We start from the raw sequence: 16,815 nt of genomic DNA on the forward strand, positions 1-16,815 counted from the left end.
ATTTCTCAAACACACGTGGCACTATTAAGTGACCATAATAACATTAATTCTTTTAATAAGCCAAGTAACACAAGTTCGAAAGTAACAATACAAGTTCAAACCAAAACATAACCATATCAATAATTCTTTTATTGAAATACCCTAAGTAATCTAAGTGTCTTCAATACTTCAACCTCTAATCACGGTACATGTAACACATGTATAAAATATGGTCAGCTATAAATATAGCTGGTGAGTTTCCACAGTTTAAATACGTACATAAAAACATACAATTCATAGACATGTAGTAAACGAGCAAGTAAGTCCTTTCCAGTTGGTACAACCAATGTACTTGGATAATCGCGCAAGTAAGGTCCTTTCCAATTGGTAACAACCAACGTACTTGGATAATGAGGCCCTTTTCCACTCGATACAAATGGACCGGAGTGCAAAGGGGGGCGTATGATCATACTTAATGAGGCTTCCCAATCGTGCAAGTAATATTCGTGCAAGTAATACAAGTAACACACAAGTCCATATACGAATTGTAGTTTTGTAATAGAAGAAATAATACTTGAATCTTTGTAAGGATACATATGCTACCTCAAAACATTAAAACATTAAAACGGGGTGGTGAAAAACTCACATTATGAATAAGGTAATAAAAGAAGCTTGAAAGTGTTGAAGAATGCAAGCAACCGAACGCGTCACGAAAGCCGAAACGTGTGATCTAAAATAAGTAAGGACAAGACTTAATCGATAATCGTACGGGGTGTTTTTATTGTATAACTTGTAATGAAAACTCTATATTATTTTCTATTCTTTGATTATAATATTATTATTTATGTTTTAACGGAAATCGATTATTAATATGATTTAAATATTTTAACGATACATTTTGATGTATCAATTATTAATTTTCTATTCGGATTTGTATTTGTAAACCCGACCCATTGGGTCATTTTGATGTATCAATTATTATTAATAAAAGTGTTCCCAGTATTTATCGTTAAAACATAAATAATAATATTATAATCAAAGAATAGAAAATAATATAGAGTTTTCATTACAAGTTATACAATAAAAACACCCCGTACGATTATCGATTAAGTCTTGTCCTTACTTATTTTAGATCACACGTTTCGGCTTTCGTGACGCGTTCGGTTGCTTGCATTCTTCAACACTTTCAAGCTTCTTTTATTACCTTATTCATAATGTGAGTTTTTCACCACCCCGTTTTAATGTTTTAATGTTTTGAGGTAGCATATGTATCCTTACAAAGATTCAAGTATTATTTCTTCTATTACAAAACTACAATTCGTATATGGACTTGTGTGTTACTTGTATTACTTGCACGAATATTACTTGCACGATTGGGAAGCCTCATTAAGTATGATCATACGCCCCCCTTTGCACTCCGGTCCATTTGTATCGAGTGGAAAAGGGCCTCATTATCCAAGTACGTTGGTTGTTACCAATTGGAAAGGACCTTACTTGCACGATTATCCAAGTACATTGGTTGTACCAACTGGAAAGGACTTACTTGCTCGTTTACCACATGTCTATGAATTGTATGTTTTTATGTACGTATTTAAACTGTGGAAACTCACCAGCTATATTTATAGCTGACCATATTTTATACATATGTTACAGGTACCGTGATTAGAGGTTGAAGTATTGAAGACACTTAGATTACTTAGGGTATTTCAATAAAAGAATTATTGTTATGGTTATGTTTTGGTTTGAACTTGTATTGTTACTTTCGAACTTGTGTTACTTGGCTTATTAAAAGAATTAATGTTATTATGGTCACTTAATAGTGCCACGTGTGTTTGAGCAATCTGTACGTCACACTCGGGCGTTTCCGCTTAAGCCGGGTTGTTACAGATTGGTATCAGAGCCGTGGCTATAAGATAGGACATTAGACGTAGTGTTCTAGTTTAGCTATAGCTTAATTGTTTAAATTATTTAGGTTGCATGATTAGAAAATTATGTGGGCCTTTATTTGATTGTTTGAACGCACTTACTATTATTGCTATATTGCTTAATTCGTTTACGCCTCATGTACACAAAGCACACACAAGTCCAAGGCTTATGCCTAAAAGCAAAAAATTTTCAAAATTTTCAAATTATGGTGTTCTGATAATTCTCTGCATAAAGATGACTCGTCGTGGCAGGTATGTACTAACTGGAAGGGGGACGTGCTTGTTTCCCGAACTCTTGACACCAAGGTTCATGAAACCTAAGGATAAGCAATGCGCATAAATCCCAATCAGCCGCGGGACCTGGTTGCTTACCTGGAGAGTTCGGGAAGGGCATGAAACTTATTAGGCCAAAGCATACTACACCAAACGCCATACGATTCACCACTTTATGTTTTCAACCGTGATCATGTCCTCTTTGTGATAAGAATATGGTTGCACTCTTAGGGGTCATACAAGTCATGGTGGTTCATGCAACGTGTGACTCCGACCCTCTATGTTTTACAATGTGTTTTAACCGAAAGTCTGTCAAGTCGTGGTGATACACGAATAGCCTGCTTTTGGTTCGATTTACTTTCGAAATTTCGATGTTGTGTTGGAACACAAGAGTCCATGGTGGTTCATGAAAAACTCTAAGTTTCTCACAACACTTATTGTATTTATGATTTTTATATTTTAACAAACGTTACAAAAGATTTATTTTCTTTATGTATATCATGCACTATTCCGAGTCTCACGATTTTCGTCACCCTTGTTCGCAGAATGGCTTCCCGCAACCTTAAGCGTCGATCATCTAGCAGCAAGATAACCTCCCAGATTACCAAGCACTTGACAGCGGTCCTCCCTAATATCATGACCCATATGCACCAGAACATCATGGCCAACGTTAACCCTCCTCCTCCCCCACCTTCAGCTCCCGTTGTAACCTACAATAACTTTACTGATGCCAAACCTACCAAGTTTAATGGAACTCAAGGTGCCACTGCCCTACTTCAGTGGTACGAAAAGATGGAAAGCGTGTTTTACCAAATTGAATGTCTTGATGATAAGCGAACCCGATTCGCTACAGGTATGTTCGAGGAAGGCGCACTTACATGGTGGGTCAAGGAAAAGTCGACCCGTGGTGTTGAAGCTGCCATGGCCTTGCCATGGAACGAATTGAAGGATCTTATGACCCAAGAGTTTTGTCCTCCAAACGAGCTCATGAATTTGGAGGCTGAGTTTTGGAACCTCAAATAAGAGGGCGGTGAGCACTTGGCTTACACCACCCGTTTCAACGAGTTGAGCGTGCTAGTGCCGCATCTTGTTACCCATACCTCGCGTGCCATCGAGAAATACATTAGGGGACTACCAAGACAAATTCAAGATAGTGTCTTTAGTAGTTCGCCTAAGGAACTTGGCGATGCGATTAAACTAGCCGCAACCCTAACCGACAACCATGTCAAAGCTGGGACTTTGACATTAAAATCATCCAAGAAACCGATCGAAAGACCCGCTGTTGAACCCAAAGAACCCAAACCCGAATCATCAAAACCCGCATACTCCTCCCACAACCGCAACAAGAAGCGCAAGAACTACGCGCTAACTCAACAACCCGCACCTTCTACCTAAGCCAACCCCGTACCACCTCTCAAGAAACCCTATGGCGGACCTCACCTGTTGTAGCACCTGCCAACGTCACCATCCCGCCTATGCCTCTTGCCTACAATGCACCCGTTGCAACCGTTACGGGCATCTTAGCCTCACTTGTCATGAAACCACCATAGCGGCTCCCCCGAGGGCTGCTCAACCAAACCCCCGAACCATGCCATACATCCAACCCATTAACCAAATGCGGGCTTGCTATAATTGTGGTGAACTTGGCCACTTTCGTAGTGTGTGTCCACAACTCGCAAACGTGAACACACTTCGGCTGGCTCCTGCTCCGCAATTCCAGCTCCAAGCTTACCAAGCCTACCAAGCGATGCAGCCACAAGTTCCTCAATTGATGGCTAATCAAGCTCCACCATTGCTAGCTATTCAAGCACCTGCACCTCATGAGGCTCAAGCCGCTCAAGTCGCTCAAGCCGTTCAAGTTCCTCAAGATAACCATGGGCGTGCTTTCATGATGAATGCCCACCAAGCGCAACAAAACGGCGATGTGGTGAACGGTACGTTTCTTGTAGACGACCACTTTGCTACCATTTTATTTGATACCGGTGCCGATATGAGTTTTGTGTCTTTTGAATTTGAGTCCTTGCTTGTTAAGCCCCGATCTAGACTTAAGAGCTCATACACTGTTGAAGTAGCGAATGGTAAATCCGTGACGATCGACTCTGTTATTCGAGGTTGCAAGATAAATCTTAATGGCCACACGTTCTCAATAGACCTCATCCCGATGCAATTGGGAAGTTTCGACATCATAGTAGGCATGGATTGGTTGTCCTCTCACCGTGCCGAAATTTTTTGCTTCGAGAAGATAATTCGTATTCCGATTGCCGATGGTCAAACCCTTCGTGTTATTGGTGAAAAGCCTTCTCCTTCGAGTCTTAACCTCATAACTTGTTTTCAAGCCCAAACATACTTGCGCAAGAAGTATGTAGCGTTCGTGGCTCACGTTGTTGAAAAGAATGAGAAAAAGATTGAAGACATTCCGGTTGTTCGCGAGTATCCTGAAGTGTTTCCCGATGACTTTTCTGGTCTTCCTCCCGTTCGAGAAGTCGAGTTCCGCATCGATCTTGTGTCGGGGTGCAACTCCGATTGCGAAGGCTCCTTACCGTCTTGCACCCTCCGAGATGCAAGAATTGTCTACCCAACTCCAAGAACTTTCGGAAAAAGGGTTCATTCGCCCTAGTTCGTCTCCATGGGGCGCACCCGTTTTGCTCGTCAAGAAGAAAGATGGTTCCTTCCGTATGTGTATCGACTACCGCGAGCTCAACAAGCTTACGGTCAATAATCGTTACCCTTTGCCTCGCATCGACGATCTCTTCGATCAACTTCAAGGAGCTTCTTGCTTCTCCAAGATTGATCTTCGTTCGGGTTATCATCAACTACGCGTGCATGAAGATGATGTACCCAAGACCGCCTTTCGGACTCGATACAGACATTATGAGTTTAGGGTTATGCCCTTTGGGTTAACCAATGCCCCGCGGTATTCATGGACCTCATGAACCGCGTGTGCAAGCCATACTTAGACAAATTCGTGATTGTCTTTATTGATGATATCCTCATATATTCTAAGTCCAAAACCGAGCATACAAAGCACCTTCATTCCATCCTTGATCTCTTGAGGAAGGAACAACTTTACGCGAAGTTCTCGAAGTGTGAATTCTGGTTGAGCGAAATTCCGTTCTTGGGGCACATAGTAAACGAAAAGGGTATTCATGTTGACCCCGCCAAAGTTGAAGCCATCAAGAATTGGAAGACTCCAACCTCTCCTACTGAAGTTCGTTCGTTTCTTGGTCTCGCGGGTTATTATCGTCGCTTCATCCTTAATTTTTCCAAGATCGCTTTGCCCCTAACCGCTTTGACTCACAAAGATAAGCCTTTCGTGTGGGGGCCAAAGCAAGATGAAGCATTCCAAACTCTTTAACGTATGCTTTATGATGCGCCGATCCTTGCTCTCCCCGAGGGCAACGAGGACTTTGTTGTTTATTGCGATGCTTCTAACCAAGGCCTCGGTTGTGTCCTTATGCAACGAGGTAAAGTCATCGCCTACGCTTCACGGCAACTCAAAGTTCATGAAAGGAATTACACGACGCATGATCTCGAGCTCGGTGCTGTGGTTTTTGCGTTAAAAATTTGGAGACATTACCTTTATGGCACAAAATGTGTGGTATTCACCGACCACAAGAGTCTTCAACACATTTTTGACCAAAAGGATTTAAACATGCGGCAACGTCGATGGGCCGAATTACTTAGTGATTACGACTGCGAAATTCGCTACCACCCCGGTAAAGCGAATGTTGTAGCCGATGCCCTTAGCCGAAAAACTCATGTCAAATCTATCTTGCTTCATAGTGTGACCATCCAAACCGATCTCCAACTCCGAATCTTTGAAGCTCAACATGTCTTTGTCACCGAGGGTAATATGCACGACGAAATGTCTTGTGGCGCTGAGCTTCAACTCGAAACCAAGCGCAATGGTTTGTTGTATTACCTTAATCGTTTGTGGGTTCCCAATCGTGACGAACTTCATACTTTCATCATGGACGAAGCTCATAAGTCGCGATATTCTATTCATCCCGGTGCGGATAAGATGTATTTCGACTTACGGTCCACATTTTGGTGGCCCGGTATGAAGAAAGACATTGCATTGTACGTCGCAAGGTGCCTTACTTGCGCTAAAGTTAAGGCCGAGCATCAGCGACCATCTGGTTTACTCGTGCAATCGCACATCCCGATTTGGAAATGGGAAGATGTGACCATGGATTTCGTGTTTAAACTTCCAACCACTCGAAACCGCCACGATGGAATTTGGGTTATTGTTGACCGTTTGACTAAGTCCGCGCACTTCATTCTGATCAATGAAAAATTCTCGGTTGATCAACTCACTCAAATCTATGTTCAACGTACCGTGTGCCGTCATGGTGTACCCTTGCGTATTATTTCCGATCGTGATAGTCGTTTTACTTCTCACTTTTGGTCATCTCTGCAAACCGCGTTGGGAACTCGTTTGGACCTTAGCACCACCTATCATCCTCAAACTGATGGGAATCCGAGCGGACGATTCAAACGCTTGAGGATATGCTTAAGTCTTGTGTTTTGGATTTTGGTGGAAACTGGGATTCTCATCTTCATCTGATTGAGTTCTCCTACAATAACAGTTTTCATACGAGCATCGGTATGGCTTCATTCGAAGCACTCTATGGTCGTAAGTGTCGTTCTCCGATTTGTTGGAATGAGATTGGTGAAACCCAAATCACCGGTCCCGAACTTGTCCAAGAGACCACTGATCGAATCGCGCAAATTCGACAAAATCTCTTAGCCGCTCGTAGTCGCCAAAAGAGCTATGCGGATAATCGTCGACGACCTCTCGAGTTTAATGTTGGTGATCGTGTTCTTCTCAAGGTATCTCCTTGGAAGGGTGTTGTTCGTTTCGGTAAGAAAGGCAAACTATCTCCTCGATATGTTGGACCTTTCAAAATTCTCAATCGTGTTGGTAGCGTGGCCTATACTCTTGAACTTCCGCAAGAACTCGCGAATGTTCACCCGACGTTTCATGTGTCGAATCTTAAGAAATGCTTAGCCGAGGAAAATCTCCACATACCACTTGACGAAGTGCGCATCAATGAATCTATGCACTTTGTTGAGAAGCCGGTGGAAATCATGGACCGCATGGACAAAGAGACCAAACGTAGCCGCATACCTCTGGTAAAGGTTCGTTGGGAATCTAAGCGAGGCGCTGAATTTACTTGGGAGCGGGAAGACCAAATGCGAACTAAGCATCCCCATTTGTTTGATACGGATCCTTTAACCTAATTTCGGGACGAAATTTTCAAAAGTAGGGAATGCTGTGACATTCGTCAATTTTCGATTCGGATTTGTATTTGTAAACCCGACCCGTTGGGTCATTTTGATGTATCAATTATAATTAATAAAAGTGTTCCTGGTATTTATCGTTCAATGTCCGTTGTTATTCAAATGTTTATAAATTTCCAAACCTTAAAGTAATCGAGCCGTACGGGTTAAATGCATAAATTATCCAAAACCAAAAATTATATAATTCATTTATAAAAGTCCAAGGTTAGAAAGGAAAATTTAATTAATAATTTTCAACTTAAAAGATTATGAAATTTGAGGGGCTTAAAGTGTAAATATGAATTTTAAAATATAATAAATATATTAATTAACCTTACCCAGCCCCCCACCCCTTCCCCGTCCACGCTTTTCCGGCGGGCCTCCGGCCACTGGAATCCGGCGCCGGAGGTGGCCACCACCCCCTTAAAACACATTTTGTAACCGAATAAATTATATAAAACTCGATAATCGTCAATATAACATCCTAACAAACTAATTAATTGCGTATTAACACCGCGAATCACCCGTGATACTCGCCGGAATTTCCGGATAATCAAATTAATTACATAAACGCGTATACGCTCATCTACCCAGTAATTAATTTTATTTTAGGCCTGGTATGTGCGAGTATGGACATAGTTGTAGGTTATCACCCAGCACACATTGTGCAGGTAAGGATATGAGTTATGCTTTAATTATTAAAATTGCCATTTTCTTAACTAAAATGTTGATTAACCAAGTCACAAACGATCATTGCTTCTGAAGCTTGGTGCATAAAGTTTGTTACTTTATTATTTTACAGGCCAATCGAAATGGAGGTGAGCTTATAAAAAGCTATAAGAATAGTAGTGTTACTTTATTATGACTCAACTTTTGATGTGTGCCTACTTGCAAATAAACAATTGCCAATATTCGTAATACTTTGTACTTCGATATTCTCTAAGAAGCCAATTGCACTTGCCTAATATCTATCATTGTAATGTGTTCACTTATGGTGATTGGGTGCAACAGTAATTTGAGTACGGATATTGAAGTGGTAAATTGGGTGTTCTGGTAACTCACATGCTGTTTGCTCATGTTTTGGGTGGCTTCGGGCCAAGATAAACTATCTTTTTTACAGGCATTCTACTTGCATATAGTAAATAGTTGGGTCATAGGGTATCATGGTTAATGAATCTATTTGTCTATGTATCAAGATTTCACATTTTAGGAAAAAGAGCAACCACGCCCGCTGCAACGCGCGAGTACCAAAACTTGTTAGCTTTAAAATTCAATCAACTAACCTGCTTATTTTCATCATCATCAACGATTCTATTGTCATTAACTCTTGTTTCATTTTTCAAGATTATTTTCATCAAAGGAACTCGTAAACAAATTAATAGTTAATAACTCAAAACTTACAGATCCATTAACCATATGTGAAATTAATTAACTTCCAACGTCAAGCGTAGATCTGTGAAACAGAACCACAACGAACACATCTTCACTAGTCGATTTGATGAATGCATTAGTTGATTTAGAGAAGAAGCAACTACAGATCTGTGTATTTCGCGACTTGCGTACCGCTTATTGTTGTTAATTTTGACCCAAACATAGATGGAGTTGTCTATGGAGAGATGAACCCTAACTTTATGAACATCCAGGGTGTTTATAAAACATAGTTTTTTACCAGGCGCGTTGCGCCGGGCAGGTTGGTAAATCCGAACGTTGGTAAGACACAAGCATTACCGGTCCTAAGTGTTGAGGCAGTAAGTTGACGTGAATTCGGTCGGTTTTTGTTACATGTGTTATTGTATGGAAACTAAAATAAAAAAAAAGTTATAAAAATTGAGATGGAACATTGGGATAGCGTTGGTCAGTGAAACTCGAACATTGGTAAAACCCAAGCGTTGTTGGTCCCTGATGGTGAGTCTATGCAAATTTGGTTGGGTTTTTCACGTTTGTTATAAAACCAGACTAAAAAAAAAGAATTGTCATTGGGTCAGTTTTGTTACGGTACTATAACTAAAATAAAATGCGCTAAGTCTACGCAAATGATGTCAGTTTTTATCACATCCGTTACGGTATATTGGTATTGGAACTAAACTAATAAAAAACAAAGATAATTAGAAATATAATTATCAAAGTTTAAAACAAAAGACAAACCATAAAAAAAACAAAACTTAGTCCAATGGAATCTTGCCAAATGGACCAATCATAGTCCAGCGTCGTCAAACTTCTCTTTTATATATATTAGTAATATGTCATCAAAAAACAAAATTTAAAAGATGACACGCAAATATATCTTTTAATCTTCTATGACACTAAAATTATACAACATTATCTAACTAGTATAAAGAAGGAGTTTGGCGCCACAAACCTTTTATTGGACCGTTTTTCCAGCCAATCACGATTTTAGGTTTAATGAATACCCATTTTAGCTGTTTTTAAATTGCTTTTGCTTGTGTGCTTGTGCAGGCAGAAGTTAGTTTTCTTAGTCATGTCTTGCATCATAATTTGAAAGGAAATGAATTAATAAGATCTCAATCAAGCAAAGGTAAGTTAATATTTATTTGTTTTTGCATAACTTTAAATCATAAATTTTATGTTTCGTTGTTTGACAGTTTATGTTATGCTAGACTTAACACCTCAAAGGAGTATAGAATGTGTGAACGGGTTTATATCCTTAAGATGATGTGTTTAAGATATGTAGTTGCTCATGTGACTAAATCTAGAAATTAATTCTAATAAGTAGCTACAGAAGGGTGGAGTTAAGTGGAAGCTACAGAGATAACTACATCAACTGGTAAATGTTTTTCAGTTTCTAGGTTACTTAATAACAAATTTTGAGTGGCATCTACCTCATCCCGAATTTTTACCTTCAATACCGGTATATCTACTCGATATTATCTAATTGATATAATTCACAAGTTTGGCGCCGCAAAATGGTTTTTTAGAATATTTGTTACTATATAATAAACAGTTTCGAATCTTAACATAACTTTAGTCCTGGCTTGGTGGTTGTTATGGGTTGTTGTTTAGATAAGATGGTTGTTATCTGCCACGCAAGGTTTATTTTTGGTGTTATTTTTGTCCAGTTAGGTTATTTATTTTTTGTTTACTAATTTTTTAGGTTTGTTATTGCTATGCGTAGGTTCGACACAACTTCGATGCGTATTTTTTAATATTTTAAGTATCATTTATGTATATATATACGAAGGAAGGAAGTAGAATCAACTTGACAGCTTGGTGGAGTGGGTTCGAGACTCTGTCAATGCTCCTGACATTTATTTTGATGTGTTGCTGCAGAAAATTATTCCAATATTTTAAGTTTTATTATTTTTGGTATATATTTTTTATGTGGTGCTGCAGAAACTTATTGCAATATTTTAAGTTTTATTTTTGGCATATATTCTAAAAGATTATTAGTTAAACCAATTAAGTGATTCGGTTGAATGGCTTGACGTAGGGGTGTTCTTCGGGTTATTTATTCAAGTTTCGGGTTGTTCGGGTTTCTGACACGTGTATTAGCCACGCGTCATTTTCCACTAACTGTTTAATTTTTAATCAGCTGAAGTAATGGTCAGAACCACATGCAATCGGAATTGTACAGGCTCTCAGGTCAGTTTCTGGTCCATTTGAGGTCTTCCTTTTTTTTTGTTGCGATTGCGTTGATTCTTCGTCATCTATTGTGGTGCAGTTGGAATTGGTCTTCTGTTGCTGAAGTGTTGGGTCAAATTAAAGATTTAGTATATTTCATCGGTTGCTTAATAATTGCATTTTTTTAGGTTTCTGATGTGCGTGTTGAGTTTTAGGGGTGATATGTTTTTTTTTAATCTTTCGTTACAGTATTGACATTAGGTCACAGTTTCAAGTTTTGACTTATTTGTTTCAAAGTTGTTGCATGTCTAGGCTTGTGCATACTTGACTGATAGGCTGCCAATTATAAGAAGTTTGTTCATATTTTCTGTTGTACATGTGTTTTAGCCATCAATTTTTGCCATGGGGTAGGTTATTGTTAGAAGGTCTATTTTATCTAGACGGTGTACAATTTAATGTTTTTCTTTTTTTTTGGTGTCTGATGTGCCTAAAATATACATATAATTATATTTATATTTCCTATACTTTTAAGTACCTATTGAGCTAGGTTGTTATTGAATATTACTCTTATCTGACTCTTATTGAATGTTTTAAGGTTTTAAGATACATCGAGTTAAAACGAGTAAATCCATTATTAAATGGTGAAGTAAATAAATTAAGTTATTATTATCTTGTTTGGTTGAACAGATTATTAAAATTAATTTTGTTTAACCTATATAACATTTAATATGATTTATATTTCATAATATTAGATATGTGCACATATTAAATATAATTCTAAAATATAAATGTTGATTTTGTACAGGCATGTTCCACGTGAGTTCAAATCTCAAATGAAAATATGGGATCCATTGAATTAACTTTAAGTTTGACTAAATGGAGAATTACAAGCCCACAAGCATTTGTGTTTTTAGCCCAGCACGTGAATTAAACAAGGGCTGGGCTCACATATGATGGAAGAAGACTTGGACAACAATTCAGAAAGAAAAGAAAAAAGGAAGTCGGTAATTGGAGAGGGCACATCAGCACATATAAATAAAAAGAACCCTACGAACAGATGGGAAGAAAGAAAAAAGAAAAGAGAGGGTTTGGGTTCAACACCGTCTCATCCAATAATCCTTATTATTTGGTTTGAATTTATTGTTTTCGTTATGAATTCATTATTTGAACCTATTTATTTTATTTTGTTCTTGAGTATGGTTGTTGGCTAAACCCCTAGACCACCTAAGTTTATGATGAACTTTTGTTGATGTTTGATATTGGTTTGGATTTTGCTTTTGTTATGGTTTATGATTAAGTAAGAGGTTTCTTGTTATTTATTCGATGCATATGTGTGCTTAGGATTGTTTGACATGTTTTATTGTTCCACAATTTCCTTGGTAATTGTCTGTCATATGATAGGATTCTGTTAGGTCATCTACTGTGTGTTTTTGACTAGTTTATGGTTGATTTGCAGTAAAGCCATAGGAACAATATTAATAATTCAAATAGACCTAAGTGTGCTGCTAGAGAGGCGATAGATTATATAATAAGTCTTGGTTGTTTAAGATTGCTAGATTTAGTTCTTCGTAAGGAGTCCGTCTAGGTTTGATTTTTCAGTCTTGTTTATCTAGTTGAGTGAATACTTTAAACTACCTTTGATTTCCGCGCTGTAAGGTAGGATTTCTTATAGAGGTACTTGTCATAAAATAAATTAGCGACCGTAAGCGAGTCTAATTAAGCTGGTGTTTTTAAGAACTTAATAGAGATCCATATGTGTCTTCTTGAGAAGGGTCAGGGGTCCTATTCGGGTTTTCGTTAAGTAAATAATTTAAGATCCCAGTTCCATAACTTAGCATTTTCCAACTATTTGATAATTGATACATAAGTGATTCTAGCCTAGGTGGTTGCCTGTCATTATTTGAATTAAGTCTAGGTTTAAGTCATCTTTAAGTCTTAGTGATTAATTTAATATTAGTTTTTAGAAAAACCCCCAATAATAATAAATAAATAGTTGTGTATGTAGTTAAGTCTAATTTAGCTAATTTACGTAATTAAAAGAGTCTCGTGGGTTCGATATCCGGACTTACTTAGCTGTACTAGAGTCGACCGGTTCACTTGCCGGTTAGTAGTTTTAGTTAAGTTAAGAGTCTAAAATTATTACTTAGTGTCTAGATTAGCGTTTATTTAGTTAATAAATTAATAACTACTTTTAGCACATCAGTGTCTCAGTTTGTAGGCTTTGCGGATTGCTTTCAGCGTCTTTAGTTGCCGGAATCTTAGGTATGGTTTTTATAGCTTAATGTATCTGTTATGTGTGTTAACCTTTTGTTTAAAGTTCACTGATCATATAGACCTTCATTTTGGGTTTCAAGTGATGTTTAAAGCGTTCTTTGTATTCAAAGATCTTAGGTATGGGTTTTTACTAGGCTTTTGGCTGTGCATTTTATGCTATATATTTGTGCATTGAATATGTGCTATGTGTAGAGGGTAATACAGATTATGTGTGACAACCTTTATAGTAAAAATAAGTTGACGCAGACCTGTGTTATCGGTTTTGAGCCATGTTAAAAGCACAAATTTATTCAAAGATTTAGTTGTTGGAGGCCTGCCTTCTGCTTAAAACTGATGTTGACAAAAGAACCGGCCTGCTTGACAAAAAAATTGAAATTGGATTTTTATAAACGGGCAAGGTTGAGGCAACTTTTTTCTGGTCATAACTGAAGTTGACAAATGACCAAACCCGTTTCCGTTTGGCCTTCCTGTGTCAACATCATATAATATGCAAAGCAGTTACCTGTTTTAGTAAAAAATACGACTATGTAACAGGCCAGCCTTCTGCTCACAGTTGATGCTAATCCATTTTTAAAATTTCAATTTTATAAATTATTATAGAAAAACCTTTAAACCATGACAAAATTCGTTCTTTGGTTTATAGTTCAGTTACATGTAATAGGTTAGCACATAACTTTTTTCTGTTTATATGCAAGGTGGCCCGTTTTTCAGATTTGTTCACTCACTAACAATATTATGTTTATACATACGAATCACTTCTTTTATATTACATCGGCTATCTGGTGGCCGTAACTCCTGAAGATGCTGAGGAAAACCGAAAGGCATGCCTCACTTTCAAAAATGACAGGTACAAGTTCCACACTGACCCATAATCTCCAACTTATTTATTATCAATACTAAAAAACTAACCACCCACTGTTATTGTTTCTAAACAGCATAAATTCAGTAGAGTAACCCTATGTCCGAGATACACCTGACGTTTGATGAATCGGAAGTTGAAACCACATAACCACCGGTCGTTGTTGTGACATCAACAAAGGTACAATTTGTCCGTAAGTCAATTGGTCTGATTATTCTAATTCTTTTTATTTATGTACCATCGTGAAAACCATACTAACACACAAAAAACAGATGATATGCAGTGGAGCTCAAAACCTGCCACTGCATCTTTGTCAACTGCTAATTCCAGAGTTACCACAATTAATAAACAGGTGTGAAAATTTGTTCTGAACATGTTGTCCCAATTATTTCGTGCATTAAACTACCAGACAAAACCAATAACATATACTACATGCAAATACAAAGAACTAAACTGTCTCGCTCCTGCAAGGCCCACCGTGCAGCTACTTCTTGCACCAAACTCGGACCTAACAATCTCCAAGACAATGAACCTGTTTAATAATGAAATAACTGTACGACTACCTTCTTAAACCATACACACAGGACCAAGTGATAAAAGTCACCACTAATTGGCATTACCGTACTGACGCAGCAACATGTGCAATGCATTGCTATCATAAAAGACATGCTTGCTGGTGAAAACAAAGACTGGTACTATACCTCTTGCAACTTGTGCAAAAACAAAGCCTTCAAAACACAGGCCTCGGCTTCAGGAAAAAGGAAACAGATACCTTTAGTGCAAGCATTTTTGTAACCTATCTGCTGGATATTATATATCTATGTAAAACTATGCATTGCTGCTCCACCGCTACTTTGCGTATGTTAATGCTGTTAGTTAATCTTGAATAAAAAGAATAAATTGAATAAATCATGGGTCAATAAAGAGTAATTCTAGGAGGAGTGATCCTAGGAGCAAGATTAGGTTCTGTTATTATTTAGTCTTTATGGCTGAATATTTTGTGTCTTATTTTTAGCAAATTTCCTTTCTTAGTTACCTAGCCTACCTAATATAAAAGGGGCAGTCCTGCAGCATTGTAATCAACACAAACACAAAAATACTTTTGTTTGCTTTCTTTCAAGCAATAAGAATCGGGCTGTCTGTTTTGTTTTCTCTTGTTCTTGATTTGTGGTTTTGATCCAATTGTCTTCAATTGGTATCAGAGCACCAGGTTAAGAGTGTTCAGTTGCTTGAAGGCTCAGTCTTTTTCGACGGACAGAAGAAGAGAGTATCTCAGAAAGCAACAGAAAAGGCATGGCAAATCCAGCAAACCAAGGAGGACCAAGAGAAGCAATCCATGGAGGACCAAGAGAGCATACCTTGTCATTGCAATGCCCGATTTTGACTCCCTCAAACTACACTATCTGGGCTGTCAAAATCAAGGCTATTTTCAATGTACATGGTGTTTGGGAAGCAATCGAACCAAGGGCTGGAGTCGAGGTTGATCCGAAGAAAAACAGCCTTGCGATTGCATACTTGTATCAAGCAATCCCAGAAGAACTAGTTTTGCAGCTTGCTCATCTTGAGCAGGCAAAACAAGTTTGGGATGCTTTGAAGGCAAGATTCATCGGAGCTGAACGAGTTCAACAAGCCCGTTTGGGGCTGTTAGAAACAGAGTTCGAGGCATTGAAGATGAAGGAAAGTGAATCAATAGAAGACTTTGCTGGAAAATTAGGAGAAATCGTATCTAAAACAAACAGCCTTGGAGGGGAGATGGAAGAAAAGAAACTAGTTCGCAAGTTTCTTGGGGCTGTTCCTGATCGGTTTCTACCAATCGTAGCCTCAATCGAACAATTTGCTGATCTGGATACTATGTTATTCCAGGAAGCAATCGGGAGATTGAGAGCCTATGAAGAAAGAACAAAATCAAGTACTAAAGGTGGCGACCAACTCCTATTATCCTATGAAGATTGGCAGAACAGAAACCGCGATCAAAAGGGTTCTGGTCGGGGACGTGGGTCTGCTGGAAGGAGTAATAGAGGCCAAGGGAGAGGCAGAGGTCGATCATCTTCGAATGGTGCGAAAGCTGAAGAACGACAGCATTCAAAGGGGAGGGATAGATCAAACTTGAAATGCTTCCGATGTGATGGGAAGGGCCATTTCTCGTCTGATTGTCCCACAAAACGAAGAGATGAGGCAGCAAATCTTGTACAAGAAGATGGACCAGCACTGTTGATGACAGTTCATTCAGAAAGCAAGAAGGAATTTGTTTTTCTAAATGAAGATAAAGTGATTCCACAGCGGTATGATCAAGAATCAAAGGAAGACCACACATGGTTCCTTGACAATGGTGCAAGCAACCACATGACGGGTAATCGTGCAATCTTTTCCAAACTCAATTTCAACACGGTTGGAAATGTTCGATTTGGAGATGGTTCATACGTGAACATAGAAGGAAAATGAATGATTATCTTAGCATGCAAGAATGGTGAACAAAAGATTCTTGAAGATGTCTATTACATACCTTATCTAAGAAGTAATATTCTTAGTTTGGGCCAATTTACAGAAATTGGATATTCGGTTCTCATGAAAGATGAGTACTTATGGATGCGAGATGCAGAGGGGAGACTCATCATGAAGGTGCTAAGGTCTTCAAACCGGCTG

The 16,815-nt window shown here is 38.4% G+C and overlaps 1 protein-coding gene across 1 annotated transcript; it reads left to right on the forward strand.

The window, feature by feature from the left end:
* The first annotated feature begins 15,465 nt into the window (after positions 1-15,465).
* On the forward strand, positions 15,466-16,614 carry LOC143610876 (uncharacterized). Its single transcript, XM_077085237.1, has one exon. The coding sequence runs from the start codon at positions 15,466-15,468 to the stop codon at positions 16,612-16,614; it is 1,149 nt and encodes a 382-aa protein (XP_076941352.1).
* The last annotated feature ends 201 nt before the right edge of the window (positions 16,615-16,815 follow it).

The sequence above is a fragment of the Bidens hawaiensis genome, unplaced genomic scaffold (assembly GCF_021521415.1).
Source record: "Bidens hawaiensis isolate Kalapana, Puna unplaced genomic scaffold, B.hawaiensis_p1.1 tig00002236_1, whole genome shotgun sequence".
In the NCBI taxonomy this organism is placed as follows: domain Eukaryota; kingdom Viridiplantae; phylum Streptophyta; class Magnoliopsida; order Asterales; family Asteraceae; genus Bidens; species Bidens hawaiensis.